Source organism: Microtus pennsylvanicus, chromosome 3, assembly GCF_037038515.1.
Source record: "Microtus pennsylvanicus isolate mMicPen1 chromosome 3, mMicPen1.hap1, whole genome shotgun sequence".
Taxonomy (NCBI): domain Eukaryota; kingdom Metazoa; phylum Chordata; class Mammalia; order Rodentia; family Cricetidae; genus Microtus; species Microtus pennsylvanicus.
Genome location: NC_134581.1, coordinates 15195577 through 15218359, shown reverse-complemented (window position 1 = coordinate 15218359; position 22783 = coordinate 15195577). Strand labels below are relative to the sequence as shown.

The 22783-nt window shown below is 45.3% G+C and overlaps 1 protein-coding gene across 2 annotated transcripts in view; it reads left to right on the top strand.

The window, feature by feature from the left end:
- Usp4 (ubiquitin specific peptidase 4) overlaps positions 1-22783 on the top strand; it is a 39403-nt gene that overhangs the window by 15345 nt on the left and 1275 nt on the right. The window contains exons 7-21 of one of the 2 annotated variants that reach the window (XM_075964614.1): positions 1297-1437; positions 2219-2336; positions 3881-4054; positions 6230-6388; positions 7769-7993; positions 9011-9094; positions 9673-9767; positions 11181-11372; positions 12412-12500; positions 14553-14777; positions 17789-17859; positions 18255-18373; positions 18978-19127; positions 20247-20350; positions 22428-22516. In XM_075964614.1, the coding sequence (XP_075820729.1) occupies positions 1297-1437; positions 2219-2336; positions 3881-4054; positions 6230-6388; positions 7769-7993; positions 9011-9094; positions 9673-9767; positions 11181-11372; positions 12412-12500; positions 14553-14777; positions 17789-17859; positions 18255-18373; positions 18978-19127; positions 20247-20350; positions 22428-22516 (2035 nt within the window). The remainder of the gene's footprint in view (positions 1-1296; positions 1438-2218; positions 2337-3880; positions 4055-6229; positions 6389-7768; positions 7994-9010; positions 9095-9672; positions 9768-11180; positions 11373-12411; positions 12501-14552; positions 14778-17788; positions 17860-18254; positions 18374-18977; positions 19128-20246; positions 20351-22427; positions 22517-22783) is intronic. The other variant, XM_075964615.1, reaches the window with a different exon arrangement.

Below are 22783 nucleotides of genomic sequence, written 5' to 3'. Positions count from 1 at the left end.
CTCTGTAGACCATGCTAGCTTCAAATTGACAGAGATCTGCCTGTGTCTACCTTCTGAGTTCTGGGATTAAAGGCGTGTGCCACCTCTGCCCATTGAAGAACTGTATCTTTAGGTTGCAGCATTAGGAAGGTTGAGAACCACTGCTCTAAGTGGTTGGCTTGCAGTCTGTGAAGTCCAGTTGGTAATTCAGAGCAGAGGCAGGCTGGTTGTCCTGGCTTTGTAGGCTGCTTTACTTGTCCCTCTTTGTATTATCTTTGCTTCTCCCTACCCTTCCCACACTCTGGTGCCTAAAGAATTTCCATTAAGGGAGATGACTTTTGGAGGAGAGCAGTGCCCTCTTAAGATTCCACGGAGGCTGGAGTCTCTCAGTACCACGTGGTTGGTTAGAGTAAGTGTTAAATGGTGTTCCAGAGGGCACAGTCTTTTGCTGTTTCAAGTGCAGTGTCAGATGCTGTGTGCTTGAGGATGCAGCCATAAGTAGGCAGTGTGTTGGGTCAGGAAATGAGATCAGTAAGAAAAGCACTGTGCTAGGCAGTGGTGGCGCACAGCTTTAATCCCAGCACTCGGGGGCAGAGGCGGTAGGATCTCTGTGAGTTCAAGGCCAGCCTGGTCTACAAGAGCTAGTTCTAGGTTAGACTTCAAAGCTATATAGAAACTCTGTCTCAAAACAAAAACCAAAAGAAAGAAAAGCACATGTGCACACTGATTTATAAACAGTGTAGACAAAACTCAGGGAGGAATTATCAAGTCATAGAATTTGGGATGGGTCAGATTTAACCTGCTGAACTATCTATCACACTGGCCCTTGAAGAGTGGAGGTGGGGGGAGAAAGTGTGTGTGTGTCTGTCTTTGTGTATATAAAGACAGGCACACACATGCCAGAGCCTACTTGTGGGAGTCAAAGATCAATTTCAGATGTCAGTCCTTGCCTCGCACCAGTTTGAGACACTCTTTTGTTGTTTGCTGCTGCCTACTTGAACCTAGTTGACCTGAGCCCAGACCAGGAGCGTCCAGCGGTTCTCTTATTTCCACTTCATATCTCTACTGGTGGTATGAAGACAGGGTTTTTGTAGTCTAAGAATGGAGAATGCTTCTTTCCTCCCTTCTCTTTCTATGTAATGTAGAACAGACTAGCCTCAAGCTCATAATCCTGTCTCAGCTTTCTGAGTTCGGGGTGTCCAGGCACGAGCCATGAAGCACACCTGAAGAGTGTTTTATAGAGAAGAAACCTAAGGCATTGAATGGGCCTGTACTTTGCAAACAAGCAGTAGTGTTGTTTTTGCTTCTCTCTCCCAGATCAAGCACTGCACCTAGCAGGAATTTTACTACCTCTCCAAAACCATCTGCAAGTCCCTATTCCTCAGTGTCTGCCTCTCTCATTGCAAATGGTGATAGCACTAACACCTCTGGGATGCACAGTTCCGGTGTCAGCAGGGGGTAAGAACAGGCCTTTTACTTTGCTTTTCCTCCCTTTTTCCATGAGTATCTGGAATGCTCTTTTGCCAAGATAAACCTTGTAGAATTAGAGCTTCCTGGGAGAATGTGCTGCATGTGGCTTTTCACTCCATTTCCTACCTGCAGTAAAGCATGCTGCCTAGTTCTGACTTTCATTACTTGTCCTTTTGCTGTGTGGTGTTTTCTCCAGTCTAAGCCATATAGTCTTGAGGGCAAGGTATAAGGAGATCGCATATGTAAAGGGATGGGCTGGTCAAATGGCAGCTGTAAAGGACATATCTCAGTTCTGGCAGAGCCCTGTTTTTCCCCTTAGCAGCTGTGTTCCTTTCTCCATGCATCTTAGGAGCATAGGCATAGGCCCAAAGCATAGGCAGAAAGGAAGAGAGCGAGACCAGAAAGAGTGTATGAACGAACATTCATGTCTGTCAAGGCTGGTGTAGCCTAGTGGATGGCACATACAAGTTCTTGAACTTGGTTCCCAAGATAATCTTTCCTAAATTCGTCTGATAGCCTCCTAGAATGATATAAATTAGTCACCAGAATCTAAAAGAAGAAATTTGATAGCATTTCTCCCTGTACTTACTGCCTGCTAACATGTCAGGTAAAGGTGGGGTTCTGGAGGACCAGAGGAGGTAGAGAGCATTTACCTTATGAGACTACAACCAGGCACAAGTTATAGAGGCTCAAGCAGAGCTCCAAAAGTTATCCTAAGGGCATATATACAGCACTTGGTTTTATTGCTGGTGTGGATTGTGTTTTTCAGTGGATCTGGCTTCTCTGCTTCGTATAATTGCCAGGAGCCCCCATCGCCTCATATACAGCCTGGCCTCTGTGGACTTGGAAACCTGGGGAACACCTGCTTCATGAACTCTGCTTTGCAGGTAAAGGGGAGAGTTGCCAACTAAATAAAACTGGGTGGGCGTTTGTTAAATGAAGAATGGGTCTTCTCTTAGTTCACCCCCCAGTTCACCACCTTTTACAAGTCTCTGCCAGGATATCTTCTACCAGATAGTTCAGAATGGTTTCATCAGTGTTTGCAGTCCTAACACTACTGTTGCTTAGCTGGTTGGTGGTGGTTTTTTTGAGACATGAATTTTTATCTTCTTTCAAAAGAAAAGGGAGCTGGGCGGTGGTAATGCACACTTAATTCCAGCACTTGGGAGGCAGAGGCAGGTGTATCTCTGAGTTTGTGGCGAGTCTGGTCTAGAGAACGAGTTCCAGGACAGGCTCCATAGCTACTGAGAAACCCTGTCTTGAAAGAAAAAAGAAAGAAAGAAAGAAAAAGGAGAAAAGGACTGGGGATATGACCCAATTATAGAGGTCTTACCAGCTGGGCGGTGGTGGCGCACGCCTTTAATCCTAGCACTCGGGAGGCAGAGACAATTGGCTTTCTTTGGGTTCAAGGCCAGCCTGGTCTACAAGAGCTAGTTCCAGGATAGGCACCAAAGCTACAGAGAAACCCTGTCTTGAAAAAAGTAAGAAAGAAAGGGGTCATACCTAGAATTCTCAATACTGGATTCAGTCTCTAGCATTGATACCACAACAATCAGTGTTAGCATAGTAGTTTATGACTGTAATCCCAGAGCTCAGGAAGATCTTCTGTTCAGGACCTAGGCTAAAGAGGGAGATCTTATCTCAAAAATCTATCTTTATTCATTCGTATTTATTGGTAGATACAATGAAATAACATTGTGATAGACTTGGGCTGCAAGGGATGAAGAGTTCAACTGCAAAGCTGGAAGATCTAGGTCTCTAAGAACACCCTTGGGCCAGGCTGTGGTGGCACAGGCCTTAATCCCAGCAGAGCTCTCTGAGTTCGAGGTCAGCCTGGTCTACAGGGCAAATTCCAGGAAAAACCAAAAAAGTGGGGAGGGGAGCAAGCATGCCCTCACTTTTGAAGCCAACTGCAAGTTCAGGGTTTCCTTAGAGCAGTTTCAATTTTGGTAATTTGCTAGAAGGACTTAGGCATTTACTTAAAGCTACCATAATTTATTCATAATAATGGTTTCTCATGAGGGAAGGATATAGATTAAAGTTAACCAAGAGAAGCAAATAGAATGTCCAGGAGGGTTCCAACTGAAGAACTCTCATATGGGTCTGTATACCTGCAATGGAGTACTTGGAAGGCGGTGGCAGGAGGATTGCCAAGAGTCTGAAATCAGCCTAGTTGAACAACTTGGTTTATCTTTTCTGTCTTCCTGCTGTGTAGAAAGGTTTGTTTGTTTGTTTGTTTGTTTTTCCAAGACAGGGTTTCTCTGTCTAATAGCCCTGGCTGTCCTGGAACTCATTTTGTAGACCAGGCTGGCCTTGAACTCACAGAGACCCCCCTACCTTTACCTCTGGGAAGAGTGCTGGGTTTAAAGGCACAGCCACCACCACCCAGCTGTCTGAAAGGGTTGTAAGCTCTGATTTTGTTCTGTTTCAGTGCCTGAGCAATACTGCTCCGCTGACTGAATACTTTCTCAAAGATGAGTATGAAGCCGAGATCAACAGAGACAACCCACTGGGGATGAAAGGGGAGATTGCAGAGGCCTATGCAGAGCTCATCAAACAGATGTGGTCTGGAAGGGACACTCATGTGGCTCCTCGAATGTTCAAAGTAGGTTGAGATATATTACCTTTCTTTCCGTAAAAGAAAAGATTGTTTTTACATTATGTGTGTATGTGTGCACTCTCATACACGTGTGCACACATGTATTGTATGCACCATAGCACAAGTGTAGAGCTTAGAGGACAATTTGTAGGAATTGGTTCTCTCTACCACATAGATCCTGAGAATTGGGCAAGTGACTTTATCTGCTGAACCTGTTGTTTAGATTCCCTTGTCTTTTTTATTTGTTTGTTTTGTTTTGTTTGCTGTTTTTGAGATTTTGCAGGACAGCTCTGATTGTTCTGGAACTCATAGAAATCCCTCTGCCTCCATTTCCTGGGTGCTGGGATTAAAGATGTATGCCACCACTGCCTGACTCTTTTGTCCAGTTTTTGTTTGTTTCTTTGATTGTTTTGGTTTTTGTTTTTTCGAGACAGAGTTTCTCTGTGTAGCCTTGACTATCCTGGAACTTGCTCTGGAACCAGAGCCGTATAGAAAAACCTTGTCTCAAAAACAAACAAAAAGTAGAATTTAAGACTCAAAGTTTTTGTCATCAGATCCTTCTTTTCTGTCATTCAGAGCTGTGGTTTTTGAAACAGGTTCTCACTGTGTTTTCTGTCTATCCTGGAGCTCACTATATAGACTGGGATGTCCTCAAACTCATAATCCAGCTGCCTTTAACTCCCAGGTACTGGGATTAAAGATTTCTGTCACCAGGTCTGTCTTAGTACTGTGGGGTCTATTATGTTTGTTTAAGACAGGATTTCTCTGTGTAACGGCCCTGGCTGTCCTGGAACTTGGTTTGTAGACCAGGCTGGCCTTAAACTCAAAGAGTTCAGCCTGTTTCTGCCTTCTGAGTGTTGGGACTAAGGCCGTAGACCAGCATTCCTGGTTAATGAATGTCAATACTTAGATCTTTTCCCTCAGTGAGGAAATCTCAAGTGGCTGGTTAATACTGAAGACTCTCTTTTATCTTCTTGGCCACATTAATCCCTGAGAAATACAAGTAAATTACTGTTTCTTTACTAAATCATAAAAAAAATACTAAAACTAGACAGCAGTACACTGGGTTCATTCCAATGTGAACAATTTACAAATCGCATTTTGGGCTAATATAGTGCTTTCTCACTTTCCTGATGGACATAGTTGATATCTGTCCTGTCTGGTTGTAGCATTAGCTCCGGTGCTGCTGAACACTTAGAATGTGGTTAGTATGACCAAGAATCTCAGTTTGGGAGCACTGAAGAGGTGGATCCCTTCTAGAGAGTCTAGATTTGATTCTTAATACCTACATGGTAGCTTATAACCATTTGTAACTCCAGTTCCTGGGGATCCAAAACCTTCTGGCCCCTATGGGTACCACATAGGCAGGTGGCACAAAAAACATACAGATAAAACATCCATACACATAAAGTAATAATTTTTAAAAAGAATCTCAATTTTAAATTGTGTTTAACTTTGTCATTGATGCTAGGAATTTAATCCAGGGCTTTGTGTAAGCTAAGCAAGTACAGTTGAGCTATATCCTAGCACTATTTATTTTCAACTTACTTAAATTTAAATAACCTCTCAATTAGTGGCTAAAATGTTAGCCAACACAGACGTAGAACAAAGCTTGTCCAATTTTAGGCTGCATCATACTTAGGCTGCATCATAGTCTCTGGGAAGGCTTATTACAGGAGATTATGGGCCCATCCCTGGAGTTTGTGGTTGAATCTCAGTAGGGCCTTGGAGTTTGTTTCTGATAAGCTCCCAGCTGCTGCTGGTGGTGACTGGAAACTGTTTCGGGGGTTGCTGGAGAGAGATGTGGGGCTGTGCTGTGTGTGACTCCTCTGAGTGACGCAGCATCATTTCTGAAGTTTTGTAATTTAACACTGAACCACAGGAGGACATTGGAATGGGGCATCGGAACTTGGGTATATCACCTGAGAGTGTCTTCCCTACCCCTGTCAGGATAATGGCCTGATTACATGTCTGTGTTTTTCTTGGCTCTCTGATCTGAGCTGTTTCTCAGGGCTGTAGGTCTCAGTGTAGCTCTTGAGTTAGTTGGGTGTTTGCTCAGGTGAGGTTTCTCGTGTTCTAGTTGACCTTTGTCGTGTCTGCTGCCCCTCTGGCTTTGCTTGTTTACTTTGCTTCTTCACTCCTCCTTTATTAAACCTCCTGATATAGTTGTTTTTGTTATAGACCCAAGTGGGACGATTCGCTCCTCAGTTTTCTGGCTACCAACAACAAGACTCTCAGGAGCTCTTAGCCTTTATTCTCGACGGATTGCACGAAGACCTGAACCGAGTAAAGAAGAAGCCCTACCTGGAGCCAAAGGATGCCAACGGGCGACCAGATGCGGTATGATATTGAAGCTGTCTGCACAGTGTCCCAAAGAGACTTCCTTCTCTTGGCAGCATGGGAACAGTCTTCTGGTGTTGGTTAGTGTGAGGGCCCTGGTAGCCTCTCACTGCTACTCATAACAGGGATGCATTCCTAGTCAGGAAGGAACTACCTGTACTTGCCTTTTTTTTTCTCTTTCTTTCTTTCTTTCTTTCTTTCTTTCTTTCTTTCTTTCTTTCTTTCTTTCTTTCTTTCTTTCTTTCCCAGTGCTCTAGGGCCTTTTGAATAGTAGAAGGCGCTCTACCACTGTGCTGCATCCCCAGCCCAACAGAGTTACTGTGGGTTTCTTCAAGTTATCTACTTTGTTTAGTATTACTCTGGCAAGCCAGGAACTAAAAAGCTCTGAAAACTTTAAAATGTTGATAGTGAGATCTTAGCGTTGTTCCTGCTGTTTCTAGGTAATCCAGGATATTTATCTGTGATGCTCGTGATAAAACCTCCAACTTCACTCCTGTTGGGCAAATGCTGGATCTCATTATGTATCTGGGCTGGCATTAGACTGTGTAGCTGAGTCTAGAAAGTTTGAGTATTTTGCCTCCAGAGTAGTAAACTAACCTCTTCTCTTCTTGATTATTAAAATATCTCATTAAGACTAAAATTAGAGCTGAGCAGTGGTGGTACATGTCTTCAATCCCAGCACTCAGGAGGCAGAGGCAGGCAGATCTCTGTGAGTTCAAGGCCAGCCTGGTCTACAGAGCAAGTTCCAGGACAGGGATGCACAGAGAAACCCGGAGTATGGGGGCGGAAGGTGAAACTAAATTTAGGACATATATACTTGTTACCTTGATTTTTCTGGTACAGGAAAGGGGAGTGAATTTTAGAGACCTTGTGGCATTGAAATAATTGATAAGAATGCTTTAAAATTGCACTCAAATCTTAACAAGAAAACCATGAGTTAGCTTAAATATGCCATGATTAAATATCTGATCCCAGCACTCCGGAGGTGGAGGCAGGCGAACTTTTGAATTCAAGGCTAGCCTGCCTGGTCTACAGAGTGTTCCAAGACAGTCAGTGCTGTGTTACACAGAAAAACCCTATCTTAAAAGACAAAACTCTTTCCTAAGGGCCTTTAGATCATTACATGTTGGTCTATCCCCAGTGGAGCTCTGTGCCTATGGTACTCTCAGGATCCCTTATTCTCTGAGTTCCCTGTTGATTTTTTTCGTTAGTATGGTTGTGGATATAGAGCTGGCCTACAGTGGGAATGTGGTACACTGAAAGCTCTTGGCAGTTCGTGGTCTAGCTTCTGGACCTTCTCAGTGTTTGTTAGGAAGCATTCTGAATGCAGGGAAAGGACAGATGTTGACTCTCCTACCTAACCCTTCTTCTTTTATCCAGGTAGTAGCAAAGGAAGCCTGGGAGAACCACAGGCTCAGGAATGACTCTGTGATTGTGGACACTTTCCACGGCCTTTTCAAATCCACTTTGGTGTGCCCAGAGTGTGCTAAAGTTTCTGTGACTTTTGATCCATTTTGCTATCTAACTCTCCCACTGCCTTTGAAGAAGGACCGAGTTATGGAGGTCTTCCTGGTTCCTGCTGACCCTCAGTGCAGACCTATCCAGGTAACAGAATCCTTACCTTCGTAGCACCACTTGCTGAGTAGAGTCTCGTCCCTAATGGGACTGCTTTCTACCTGCTGCATGGGAAACTCCACCAACTGTCCCTGGGTCCCCTTGGGATTTAGTCATTGTCCCTTGACCCTTGTCCTCTAACAGCCCTTTGTGTAAGCCTGTTCAGTCTGTCACTTTCTCATCATGTTCCATTCATGTAACCTGTTTCACCTGCTAAATGATCCTTGAATGTTGGGGAGCATGCAATAAGTTTCCTTAAGTCTGTCTTTAAATGAGCTAGGAGAGCAAGCCCGATTGGAGAGATGACCCTGGTCGTCATGTCCAGTGGAACTGATGGCTCATAGTGTGATTTATCACCTAGTCATCTGGACTTTTTTTCCTTTCTTTTTTTTTAAATTTTTAAACAAAAGTGGTACCTGCTGGATTGTGATAGTGCACACATTTTCTCCTGGGACTCAAGGGAGGCAGAGGCAGTTACAAAAGGTCTCTGTGAGGTTGAAGCCAGCTTGGTCTGTGTAATGAATTTCAGGCCAGTCAGGGCTACACAGTGAAGCTCTGTCTCAAAAAGAAAAAAAAGGGATAACATAGTATCAAATCCCCCCTCCCCCCCATGGTTTCTCTGCATTGCATGAGCCTGTCCCGAAACTAGCTCTTCAGACCAGGATGGCCTCCAACTCACAGAGATCCACCTACCTCTGCCTCCTGAGTCCTGGCATTAAAGATGTGCACCACCACCACTTGGCCTTTTAACGATTCCTTAAAGGAAGTACTGATCCAATTCCAAAAGTAAAGTATAAACAAAAGCAATGTTTGAGAAGGAAAGAGGTGGATGCCTGAATGTTGCAGCCTTGCTAACACCAAAGACTTGGCTCTGTCAGCTGTCTGCTTGACTCATCTGGGCCTTGAACTGCCTCTGGGAGGGTCCTTGTCCCCACAATGTGTCCTTCTCCCAAGTCATTTCCTGTCTCTTTTGGAATACTTTTGTTACCTTGACTGTATCTCCTGCAGTACCGTGTGACTGTGCCGTTGATGGGGGCCATTTCTGACCTGTGTGAAGCGCTCTCCAAGCTGTCTGGCATCGCTGCAGAAAATGTAAGTAGGAGTTGTTCAAGTGTAAGTTGGTTCCTTAACATGGCTAAGTCACTTTATGGCCCTTTGGAGTTTCTTTCAAATTTTCACTTTTGGATAGTCGTTGTTATTGGACAGTCGTTGTTATTGGACAGCCGTTGCTATTGAACCGCACAAATGTGATCATTGTCTGTCTTGGTTCCTCATGGCCTCTGGCCTTGATCTTGATCCCTTCTAGCACAGGGAAATGCCCTTTTTCCTCCATTGCAATGATGCTACCCATTGTCAAAGGGACAAGAGTAGAGGATGCTGCTTCCATCATTGTGTGGTGTTTGGGTGTAGAGACTCTGAAGAGCCTGGGTGTTTCTGATAGCACTCCCTCCTCACCATTCCTGCCACTTGAGGGCAGATGTTACCAACATAGCAGTGCTGTGACAGCCATGTTACTCCTTTTCAGGTCCTGGCCCTCGCCTTAGGACTACTCACATGGTGGTTCTCTCCAGCAACACTAGAGCCGGGGATTTCCACCCTTTGTTTCTGGGTTTTATTCAGTGGGAGCTCTGTGAGCCACCCTGTCATGCTTCTGTGCTCTCGATTCTTAGATGGTGGTCACAGATGTATATAATCACCGGTTCCACAAAATTTTCCAGATGGATGAAGGTTTAAGCCACATCATGCCTCGAGATGATATTTTTGTGTAAGTATTTAGCAGTTTCTGATACTTTGCAGAGGAATCATTGCAGAGGCTTTGCCTTGTTTGTGTTTCCAGGTCTGACATCACTGCTCATGTGTATCTGTCCTCATACCTGGCCAAAGGAAATGTAGGCTCAGGAAACTGAGCATTGTCAGTGCTAAGAACCTTTTGGCCCCACAGAGCCCTGCACAGACACAGCTTTGGTCAGTAGTTTCTGTTTGCTAAGAATACTGATTCCATGGTTCTGATGTCAGAGGTTCCTGGCTCAATAAATCATAGCTTGGACAGGTGGTGTTGGTGCACACCTTTAACCCCAGCACTCTAGAGCCAGAGGTGAACAGATCTCTGGGTTCAAGGACGGACAGTCTGGTCTACATAGTGAGTTCCAGGATAGCCAAGGCTACACAGAGAAACCCTGTCTCAACTCCGCACCCCCCCCCCCCCGAAAAAAGTCACCAGTGTATGAGAGACCAGGGCAAACAAAGGGCTGTGGTACAGAGGGATTTGGGTTCTCTGAAGCAATGTCATGGGGGCCACAGTCTCCATCTCAGAAGACACTGTTTGTTGGCAGATGATGATGCATTCTGCAAATCTGAGGTTCAGTTTTCTCATCACCATAAAGACAATACAAAATGTTGCTTTGTGGCCACTCTTGGGAAACAGTATATATCATCTTCTTGACTGCAGAGGATGCAATGGACTTAAACTTTGTGGCAGCTTCCAGCCAACCACTTGCTCAAGGGAACTTTACAACTTTTATAATCCCAGCATTTGGGAGATTCAGGCAGAAAGGTTTCTGTGAGTTCAAGGCCAGCCTGGTAGACCTACATAGTAGGTCTAGGACAGTCTGGGTTACCTAAAAAGACACTCTGAAAAATAGTCAGCTTAGTTGGTAGAGTGTTTGCCTAGTGTACACAGAGACCTAGATTTTATCCCTTCTCACTAAATAAACCAGGTATGTCTGCATTCCCAGTACTTGGAGGTGGAAGGAGTAGCAGTCTGAAGGCCCTCCTCAGCTACATAGTAAATTTGGAACTTGCCTAGGATATGAGAGGAAAGAGAAAGACAGAGACTAAAAAAATTATTCGTTTTTAAGAGTTGAACTTTTTGGTGAGAAAAAGTGAAGTTGGTAGATGAGTTTTCCACAGGGGCTCAGATGCTGACCCTTATTTCTGCTGGAAATCAGAGGACAGCCTGCAGTTTAAGTCTTTCTGGGGTAAGAAGCAATCTAGTCTGGGCTGTGTAGATCCACGCGAGCTGACAGTGAGCAATGTGTAATCGCCTTGGGAGTGGCTTATCTCCCTTCTGCTGACGGTACCTGTCCTTTATAGTTACAGTCCTCACCATTGTGCAGCTTCTGTCTTTCTTGCTGAGGGGACCTGCTGCTAAGGGTTCCCTCTTCTGTGTCTCATGCAGGTATGAGGTCTGCAGTGCTTCCATGGACGGCTCTGAATGGATCACTCTTCCGGTCTACTTCAGAGAGAAGAAGTCCAGGCCATCAAGTACTTCTTCTGGGGCTGTGCTCTATGGACAGCCACTTCTCGTTTCTGTTCCTAAGCACAAGCTAACTCTTGAGTCTTTGTATCAAGCTGTTTGTGATCGAATCAGGTTGGTGCCAGAAGTGCAATTTTGTTATCTGATATTGATGTGTCCAGCAGTTTTAGTCCTTTGCAGTTTCTCTTTTGATCCCATGTGAAAAATGAAACTGTGCCACCCACTGGGAGGGTCAGGGTATAGGCTAATGGGATGTAGTAACTGGCATACATAAGTACCATGAGCCAGGGTTTGTTCAGTCCTCTGATTCCTAGAATCATATCAATCATGCTTAAATGACATTCAGTGAGAAAAGTGCTTACCTAGCATTCACAAAGCCCTGTGTTCAGTCTCCACAACTCCATGAACTAGGCATGGATATAGTGCACACCTGTAATCTAGCACATGAGATGTGGAGGCAGGTGGATCAGGAGTTACAGGTTATTCTTAAATATGTAGCAAATTCGGGGCCAGCCCAGGATATATAAAACCCTGTTGTAATATATATAATAGTGCACATGACATCCTAGAAGACCTGAAACTAGCTTTTCTTGGTATCTTCCCCCCTCCATCCCCCTCCATCCCCCTCCCCGAGACAGGGTTTCTCTGTGTAGCTTTGGAGCCTGTCCTGGAACTCACACTGTAAACCAGGCTGGCCTCGAACTCACACAGATCCACCTGTCTGCTACCTGTCTGCCTCCTGAGTGCTGGGATTGGAGGTGTGTGACACCACTGCCCACTCTTGGTCTCTTTATTGGCTTATTAAGCAGATCTCTTAGGTACATCTTAATTCTTTCTTTCTTTCTTTCTTTCTTTCTTTCTTTCTTTCTTTCTTTCTTTCTTTCTTATGTGTACAGACAGTACTCTGCATATCAAAAGAGGGCAGCAGATGGCTGTGAGCCACCATGTGGTTGCTGGGATTGAACTTAAGACCTGGAAGAGCAGCCAGTGAGTGCTCTTAACCTCTGAGCCATCTCTCGAGCCCAGCATCTTAATTTCTTGAGCCATTATGTTGCGTTTGTTAGTAGCTAAATATTAAATTAGGTACTGCTTCATAGCTGCATAGTGAAGAAAGAGAAGTTAATGCTAATAGTCCTTTTTTTTTTTTTTTAAGCCGCTATATAAAACAGCCTTTGCCTGATGAGTTTCTCTGTTCACCCTTGGAGCCTGGAGCGTGCAATGGCTCCAGGGGCAGCTATGAAGGTGAGCATTCCTGCTGTGGGGGGTGTAATGACCACATTGCTCTTGATTTCCCTCTTTGTGGAAGGTGTTAAACACATGGCAGTATTTGAGGCTAGGCTGGTAGAGGGTAGGGTCTCTCAGTCATCATTGGGTTTTTTGTTGTTGTTGTTTATTTAAAGATTTATTTATTTATTAGGTATACAGTGTTCTACCTGTACACCCTAAGAGGACACCAGATCTTATTACAGATGGTTGTGTGGTTGCTGGGAACTGAATTCGGACCTCTGGAAGAGCAGCCAGTACTCTTAACCTCTGAGCCATCTCCAGCCTCAGTCACCATTGTAAACTTTTGTCCTTTGTAGAATCTTCTTAGGTCCCTGCTTGGACACATTGGGCTTCACCTCAGACACACTGAGTCTAGAGGAATTAGGTAACAAGCCCGAGGGTATGAAGCAGAGCTAGGATTTGTTTGGTTGCCATGTGCACACCTTTCATCTCAGTATTTGGGAGGCAGAGGCAGGTGAATCTCTGTGAGTTTAAGACAAGCCTGGTTTACAGGACAGTGAGGCTACACAGAGAAACCCTATCTCGGGAAACCAAAAAAAAAAAAAAAGGTTTGGTTTTACAGTGCTAGGTGTCAAGGCATCAAGTCTAGAGCTTCGCATGATCACTGGATCACTGACCACTCCAGAATTAGAATTTAATTCTCATCTGTTAGCATTGCCTGGTTGGTACTTTCCTAGCACGTTCCTGTGCAAACCATCCAGCATGGCTGGGGAGCCTGTTGTGCCCAAGGAGGGTAGATGTCCTGGCCAGCTAATCAGAAGGCTGAAGCTGGCTATCTTGGGAGTTTGTATCTTCCTAGGAAGCTGTAGTCAGTGGCTGACTTTAGGTTGTGGGAGAGAAGGAAGTCAGTGATGGAAAACCTCAAGGTATCCCTGTGGCCAGGGATGAGCTGTTTTTACCAATGAGCATGCCTGTTCTGCAGGGTAGGTGTTCCTCTTCCTTTGGACACTTAGGTGATCGTGTGCCTTTATGTGTCCTATAAACCCACAAATGACCTCCAAATTCTTTGGTTTTGGTGTAGTTTTAAAGTTTTTATTCATTACTGTTGTGTCTATGTGTGCATGGTATGTGTGTGGTCGTGTATGAATGTTTGAAGTTGATTCTCTTCGCCCACTTTTATGCAGGTTCTGGGGCACAAACTTAGATCCCCAGGCTCGTGCAGCAAATGCTTTATCTGCTGACCGATCTTGACAGCCCTCTTTTGTCTCACTCTGTAACCCAGGCTGGGCTAGCACTCACTGTATAGCCTATGCTTAGTTCCCAATCCTCCTGCTTCTTTCTCCCAAGTACAGAGATAGCAGGATTTTAAATCTGACTTTTAAATTTTGTTTCTTGTAAAACTGTTTTCTTGAGTGTTTCATTTCAGTGTGCTTTTCTCTGAACCTATTGATGAAGGCAGAGTAAGATCATGTGATGTGTGGAACCTAAACTCATCTCAATCCCTGGGTCTCTGCTTCTTCAGCATGGACTAGCACACCTTGTCTGCCCTTGGGGGCTGTCACGTGTTAAATCAAGTGCCTAGTACTATAGAGATGTGTAGAGGTGATGCACTTCAACACACACACATTGGGAGGAAGCAGTAACACACTGCAGTATTAAATAAACATTTATCGTTTACTTGTTTATTTGTGGGTTTTGTTGTTTTGAGACAGGGTCTTATGTGGCCCAAGCTAGCCTCAAATTTGCTGTGTGTTTGTGGCTGGCCTTGAACTCAGTATCCTGCCTCAGCCTCCTGAGTGCTGGGCTTATAGGTAGATATCACCATACCTGACTAAATAAAAAGTTTAACATTGGCCGGATGGTGGTGGTGCACATCTTTAATCTCGGCACTTCAGAAGCAGAGGCAGATGGATCTCTGTGAGTTCGAGGCCAGCCTGGTCTTCAGAACAAGTTCCAGGATAGTTAGGGCTATACAGAGAAACCTTATTTTGAAAACCCAAGATAAATAAATAAACATTTTAACAATGAAATACGGGTCTTATATAAATTGTTTTTCATGTGTATCAGGAGACGACGAAGAAGAAATGGATCATCAAGAGGAAGGGAAGGAGCAGCTTTCAGAAGCAGAAGGCAGTGGTGAGGACGAGCAGGGAGAGGACCCTAGTGAGACCACCCAGAAGGTGAAAGGCCAGCCACGACACAGGAGGCTTTTCACCTTTAGTCTCGTGAACTCCTATGGAACTGCTGATATCAATTCGCTTGCAACTGACGGGAAGCTCCTCAAGCTCAGCTGTAAGTGCTCTCCTGACCTTTCAGCTAGACTGGGGCACTGAAGATCATTGAAAGGCACTTAGTTTATTGTCCTTTTTTTTCTTTTTGGTTTTCTCTGTGTAGCTTTAGAGCCTATCTTTAACCAGAGACAGTTGTTCTCTGTGTATTCCTGGCTGTCCTAGAACTTGCTCTGTAGACCAGGCCGGCCTCGAACTCACAGAGATCCACCTGACTCTGCCTCCCGAATATTGGGATTAAAGGTTTGCACAACCACTGCTCAGCCAGTTTTAATTGTCTTTATGTAGTTCTGTGACCATTTCCTTTGGAAAATGATTGAGGACAAATATATTCTTCATCCTTCAAAGGATTTTCACTTTGTTCCTTTTAGTAGAGGGATTGGCAAATTTGAGACAAGCATGTGCCTGCTCCATCTCTCTATTTCTCTCTCTCTCTCTCTCTCTTTTGTTTTTTGAGACAGGTTTTCTCTGTTAAGCCCTGACTGACCTGGAACTTGTTTTGTAGGCCAGGCTGACCTCGAACTCACAGAGATCCACTTGTCTCCCCCAGCAAGCGCTGGGATTAAAGGAATGTGCCACCACTCTCTTGATTATTATTATTATTTTTTTTTTTCAAGACAGGGTTTCTCTGTAGCTTTGGAGCCTGTCCTGTCCTGGAACTCACATGGTAGACCAGGCTGACTGTAAACTCACAGAGATCCGCCTGTCTCTGTTCCCAAGTGCTGGGATTAAAGGTGTGCACCGCCACCACTGTCCAGTTTGATTATTTTTATATATTTGATGTTTTACCTACATGTATGTCTGTGCACCACATGTGTGCCTGGTGCCCATGGAGACCAGAAGAGGGCATCATATCCCCTACCACTGAAATTACAATTGTGAATCAACCACCAAGTGGATGCTGGGACCTGAACTCGGGTCCTCTACAAGAGCAAGTACCATTTTTTTTTTAGTCCCAAGAGACTTTTTTATTTATTTATTTAAGATTTATTTATTTATTATGTATACAGCATTCTGTCTGCATGTATGTCTGCACGCCAGAAGAGGGCACAACCAGATGGTTGTGAGCCACCATGTGGTTGCTGGGAATTGAACTCAGGACCTTTGGAAGAGCAGCCAGTGCTCTTAACCTCTGAGCCATCTCTCCAGCCCCCAAGAGCCTCTTGTTGGTCTGTGTTGGCCTCAGACTTACTGTGTAGCTGATGCTGGCCTTACTCTTCTCTCCATCTCAGGAGTCCTTGGATTACAAGTCTGCACCACTGTGCCTCACTTCTACCTTGATCCTTGAGGACCTCAGAAGCTCTGCCAGACCTGTCCTCTGGCTCAGTGTATTTGTTGTGGTCATGTTAGGAGCGTTTCTGTAGACTTGTTTCACTCATAAGAATAAGTTCATTTTTTTCTTTGTCCCATTAAAAATATGTAATCAAACATGATGCAACTAGAGGGTAGTTATAGATTTGTATGTCAGGTACACGCAACTTTGTGATAATGACAGCATGTATTGGGAAGAGGCATCCCCAGGAAGTGGACATACATCATGTGGACGTCTCCATGGGCAGGGTAGGAGCTGTATCTTTTAGGGCAGAAGTTAACTTGTTAACTACCAGTCCTCCTTCACCTTCTCTCTTTCTCTCTCTTCCTCCCTCCCTCCCTCCTTCCTTTGTTTTAATTTTAAAAGTTGTTTGTGTTTGGGTGTTTTCCTGCATGTATATGTGTACATGTGTATGTAGTTGCTTGCAGAAGAACTAGAGCTGTAAGAAGTTAGGAGCCTCCCAACCTGGGTGTTGGGGAGTGAACCCCAGTATTCTATAAGAACAGTCAATGGTCTTAACCACTGAGTCATCTTTCCAACCTGACCCAACCCTTTCAAAAAATTTTTTATGTGAATGGGTGTTTTACCTGTATGTAAGTCTGTGTACTATGTGTGTGCCTGCAGAGGCCAGAAGAGGATATCAAATCCCCTGGGACTGGAATTTCAGACAATCAAGAGCAGCCATTGGGTGCTGGGAATTGAACTTGGGTCTTCTGGGAGAGCAGACAAGGCTCTAGTTGTTAAGCCATCTCTCCAGCCTCCAACTTTTTCAATTTTTCACTTATTTAATTCATAGTTCTAGGGATTGAACTCAGGGACTTGTACATAAATGATAAGGGGCTCTAGTGCTAAACTATAGTTCCCTCCTGTTTTTGTTTTGTTTTGTTTTGTTTGTTTTCCCCAAGACAGGGTTTCTCTGTGTACCCTTGCCTGTCTTGGGGCTCCATAAACCAGGCTGGCCTCAAACTCAGAGATCTGCTTACCTTTGCCTCCCTAGTGCTGGTACTAAATGTCTGTGCCACCATGCCTGGCCCCTTTCGTGTTTTGAGACACATATGTAGCCCATATTGACTGGTCTTGAACTTACTCCGTGGCCAAGGATGAACACCTGATCCTGCTCTAAAAGCTGAGATTACGGTGTAAACTACCACACCCTGCTCTCAGATTAATTTTGCTTCCTTAATCCAGTCTCTCGTTTTTCTCTCTCCCTCCCTCCTTCTCTCTCTCTCTCTCTTTCTGTCTCTCTCTGTGTCTCTGTCTCTCAGAACCATTCAGTGCCCTGGGGTGCTTGCCAGTACTGAGCTGGACTGGTGCAGGGTTGTTTCGTTTTCTACCTTGGATGATCTTGGTTTGCCTGGTGTTTGTCCAGGTGAACAGTTGAAAACAGTTATTGTATCTGTTGTGTCAGATTTTTTATGCTTCAGGCAAGAGGTTAAGTCTGTTCCCAGTCCCCCCAGCTCCACCCCGCATATGTCCTGTCAGGAGTGGATCGGTAGCACTCAGGAAGTCTTTGTCAAAAGCTTTGGGAGGTAGGGGTTCAAAATGGCTGCCCCAAGGCCTAGCATTGCTCTCCTCGGTGGCTGGTGGTGGGTGAGCAGGTGTGGTGGTTCTGCCTAAGTGTGGCCCTTCTCACTCTGGTCACTTGGAGAGCCTCTCTTGTGCTGGTCATTCCATAATGAGTGACACTATGGTCCCCTCCACAGCTCGATCCACACTGGCCATTGACTGGGACAGTGAGACCCGAAGCCTTTACTATGATGAGCAAGAATCTGAGGTAGGTCATTTGGGGTTTGTGGTCAGTGCTCTGGAAATATATTTACAGTCCTCTCACTGATTGAACAACAGTTTAACAAGTTTTCCTGAGAACTTGAAAAACACCCAAGACTTTATCTTTTTGTATTCAGAGACCCCAGAAAGTGTAGTATATCCCAGGCAGGGAGAGAGCCTCTAGCTTTTTTTCCCTTTTTCTTGAGGCAGGGTTTCTCTGTGTAGCCCTAGCTGCCTGGAACTGCTCAGTAGCCCAGGCTGGCCTTGAACTCAGAGATCTGCCTGTCTCTACTTCCTGAATGCTGGGAATAAAGGCCGCACCACCTCTGCTCCGCTGACAGCCTTAGCATCTTGAGCAAGTAAGATGGTTCTCCACCAGAACTCAGCGCTTATTTCTTGCAGGCCTGTGAGAAGCATGTGAGCATGTCACAGCCTCAGAAGAAGAAGAGGACCGCAGTAGCCCTGAGAGAGTGCATTGAGCTCTTCACCACCATGGAGACCCTTGGGGAGCACGACCCCTGGTATGCGTGCCCAGATGCTGAGCAGGGGATTCGTGGGTTCATAGGGTAATCTCTATGCACAGAAACCTCTTCTGTGCTTGGAGAGATCATCTTTCTGCATGGCCAGATCTATAATACGTCATTGTGTGTGCGGACTGTGTTTTCTGGACTGAAAAAGCCATAGTCCTTGCTGATAAGTACCTGGACTGACGGGTTCAACTCCTAGCACCCACATGGCAGCTCACAGTCTTCTGTAACTACAGTTCTAGGTGACCCAACACCCTCATGCAGACAAAATGCTAATGCATATAAAGTAAAATAAAATCTTAAAGACACGGGCGGTGGTGGCGCACGCCTTTAATCCCAGCACTCGGGAGGCAGAGGCAGGCGGATCTCTGTGAGTTCGAGACCAGCCTGGTCTACAGAGCTAGTTCCAGGACAGTCTCCAAAGCCGCAGAGAAACCCTGTCTCGAAAAACCAAAAAAAAAAAAAAAAAAAAAAATCTTAAAGACAAAACAAAATACTGGGGTTTAGCCCTGCTTGAAAGGATAGCTCTGTGACAGAGTAGCTGTGTTCCCACTAAGTGCACAGCTGGCTGCCTGCTGCCCTGGTCTTTTCTCCTCAGGTACTGTCCCACCTGTAAGAAACACCAACAGGCAACAAAGAAGTTTGACTTGTGGTCTTTGCCCAAGATCCTGGTGGTTCATCTCAAACGCTTCTCCTATAACAGATATTGGCGGGATAAGCTTGACACTGTTGTGGAGTTCCCAGTCAGGTGGGTGTGGCCACCTGCAGTGTTGTCCATGTGCCGGTCAGGTGAGAGGGTGCTCAGGGCTCGGGTTAGGTTGTGTGTTACTTGGCTCTGGGAGGTTGACTTGTGGAGCCATCTTCCTCCCACCCCCGCACTAGTGGGAACCATCCCTGATAGAACAGCCCTGTGGATTGTCTGTGTCGCTTCTGGTCCTTTTGAGTCCTCCCACCAGCCTATGGTCTGCTTTGCTGGCCTGTCATTGGTGTTAGGGACCTGGTCTCAGCAGCACGAGCTCAGTGCTGCTTCTCATGAACAGGAACATGGCGGTCAGAGCCACCTACCCAATGGAACTGATCTTTAGATGGGTGTGGTTGTGTGTGCTTGCAACCCTTGGCTGAGGCGGGAAGATAATTGATTACAAGTTCAAATCCACCCTGGTAATTTAAAACTCTTTTTCCTTTTTTTTTCCCCCAAAGTTTTTCAGGGATTCTGGGTGTAGTCATGGCTGTTCTGAAACTTGCTCTGTAAACCAGGCTGGCCTCGAACTCTCAGAGATATCCCTGCCTCTGCCTCCTGTGTGCTGGAATTAAAGCATGTACCACCATGCCTTATTTTCTTTTACCCTTTCTGCATTTTTGAACATTTCAGTGTGAGCCAGTGAGACAGCTCAGCGAGTAACAGCACCGGCCACACAGACCTAATGGCCTGAGTCTGATCCCCAGATTCCATGGTCGAAAGAGAGAACCTCCTAAGAGCTGTCCTCAGATAACTGTGATGTGGTGTTAACAGCTGCACTCAGTTCCTCCTCAGACACACGTACACAACAATAATAACAAAGAAAATTCCAAACTAGGAAAGCCTCCCAGGGCCTGCGCTGACATTTCAGGGGTTGCAGCTCTGTTAATAGCAGCCTCCCGACTCAGGGCTGAAGCCCTCTTTGATGTCTTCTTACCGCTGTTGGAACCCACACAGTATGGTAGCGCCACAACTTGGACCTCTCCCGGTTTCTAAGCCTGACAAGTGATCACTCTGCCCTGGTCTGTCTCTCCTCACATAGTTTTCCTATACTTTGGTCTGTTGATGAGTGGGGTTGCTGGGCTACAGAGTTTAACTTACTTGTGGGGTATTATATTTTTTACTCAGATCTCTGAACATGTCCGAGTTTGTCTGTGACCGGTCAGCAAGACCTTATGTTTATGACCTAATTGCTGTGTCCAATCACTATGGAGCCATGGGGGTTGGTCACTGTAAGTATTGGCATCTGCTTACTTGAGATGTATGGAAATGCCCTGCCTGGTGTTCTCTCAGCCTCTTCCTGGATGCCTGGCACTGCCATTAGCCCCTGGCTTGTTTATAGTTCCTGGCTATAGGCTTTCTCAATCCTTTGCCCTTTCTAATCCCCTTCCTTTCTCCTTTCTAACTTTTCATATTCTTTAATTCGGTACTGCTAACGTGGTGAGTTGTCCCACTGATAATCCCGTGCTGGGCTGGGGCTCATCATGTCGTCAGTCGGGGTAACCTAGGACTTCGGGCAGTCTCTCAAGTAGGGGACATGCTGGGTTTATCTCTGGGATTCTCTCTTAAGACAATGACATGATAAAACTTTATGCACAAAAATGCTTGCCTCTATGTTTATTTTGATTTTTCAAGCTAGGGTTTCTCTGTGTTGCCCTGGCTGTCCTGGAACTAGCTCTGTAGACAGATGGGCCTTGAACTCAGAAATCTGCCTACCTCTTCTGCCTCCCAAGTGTTGGGATTAAAGATGTGCGCCACTGCACCTGGCTCATTCCCTCTCTCTGTATTAGCAAACGTGCTTGAGAGCACAGCTGATACTGCTGTCCAGGGCCTCGATCAGAGAGTTCTTAGCCACTTCAGAATAATCGAAAACAGCTCTGTAAAATTAGTGTCTTTAGAAGCAGCATCCCAGCTCTGCAAAAGCAGAGAAAATACAAGGGGTACAGAGACCTAGAATGAGAAATGCCAAAATTAGTTTATTTTTGGTATAGTTTGGTTTGATTCTGAGACAGAATCTCATCGTGCATCCCAGGCTGGCTTGTAACTCGCCAGGTAATCCTTGATGGCCTTGAACTGCAGTTCTTTCCAGCCCGCTGTTTACCGCTGAGATGATAGGTATACATGACCTTACCCAACAAAAAAGTGATTTCTTTCTTTTGACCTATTTCCCAGAATTTCTGGTTCACTTTATGGAAACTTTTTTTGTATTTTCGTTGTTGTTGTTGTTGCTGTTGAGACAAGACCTTACTATGAAGCTCTGGCTGTCAGAATGCTTACACTCACCCTCCTGCCTAGCCTTCCAACTGTTTTAGCTATATATTACCAGTTTTGAGGGGGGTATTACTTTTCCCCCAGTGCTGGGGATGGAATTTGGAGCCTTGTGTAATCTAGATTAGTCCAGCTACTGAGCTGCAGCTCCAGCCTGCCCGCCACAGATACTGTCGCAGTTGTGGAGAAAAGAAATGGAAAGCTCCTTGTTCCCCTCTCAGCTCTGCAAACCCAGTGGTCACTGTTTTCCAACCAGAATTCCTCTACTGGCTCCAGAGGCACTAAGAACATTCTGCTGAAGACGAAGCCATCTGCTCTTGTTGTCTTAAATCTTAGAAGTATCAGCGCCATCGCCAAGTCCCTCTGTGGCTCTGGATTGCACTCATGACCATGTTGTTTGTTGGGGGCACTGATGGAAATCCTAGGCTAGTGCTGTGACTACACCGTGTCTAGCACTGGTCATAGCCATTGAACAGACCCCGGGCAGCTGGAGAGATGGCTCAATAGCGGAGAGCACTGTGCTTCCAGGACCTAAGGCTGACTCCCAGCACCACCTTATCACCTCTGTGCTCATAACCACCCTCCATGTAATTAAATAAGACATCTTTATTAAAAAATAAAAGTTGGGTGTGGTGGCACATATCTTTAATCCCAGTACTCTGGAGACAGAGACAGGTGAATCTCTTGAGTTCAAGGGCACCCTGATCTACTAGTGAGTTCCTGGACAGCCAGGGCTCCACAGAGAAACAAACAAACTTATTGTTACTTATATGTATGTGCATATTAGTTATATAATTTTGTGCTGGTGGTGTTTTCTATTTGAGACCTATTCAACCCTCCCTAGATTTGGCTGGGTTGGCCTTGTACTTAGGGGCAGTACTCTTGTCCCTGCCTCCTGAGCAGATTCACACTGGCTATACACTATTCTTAATGTCAGTGTCAATGTTTTTGGGTGTGAACCTGTGTTTGTATTCCATCCTAATACAATAACCAGATTCATTTTCCTGGTGGCCATTAGAGCATTTTATTTGTAACTTGCAGACACTGCATATGCGAAGAACAGACTGAATGGGAAGTGGTATTACTTTGATGACAGCAATGTGTCCCTGGCTTCTGAGGATCAGATAGTGGTGAGTACCTGGCCCAGAAACCCACTATTCTCCGGTTATCTTAACAAGTAAGCCAAAAAGGTCTTCTTAGGCCATTGTTTACTTCATTATCTGGAGAGGCTCTGGGTGGAGTAGAGTGGACTCCCATTCATTCTAGATCTTTCCTAATGGAAAAGCTCAGTTTTCCTTGAGGTACGAGATCATAGTAATCCTGCATTTCCCCACAGCCACGGTTAGGAGGCAGCCAGTAAGTAAAGTGCCTTTCTGGGTGCTCTTAGGTGTGGCTAT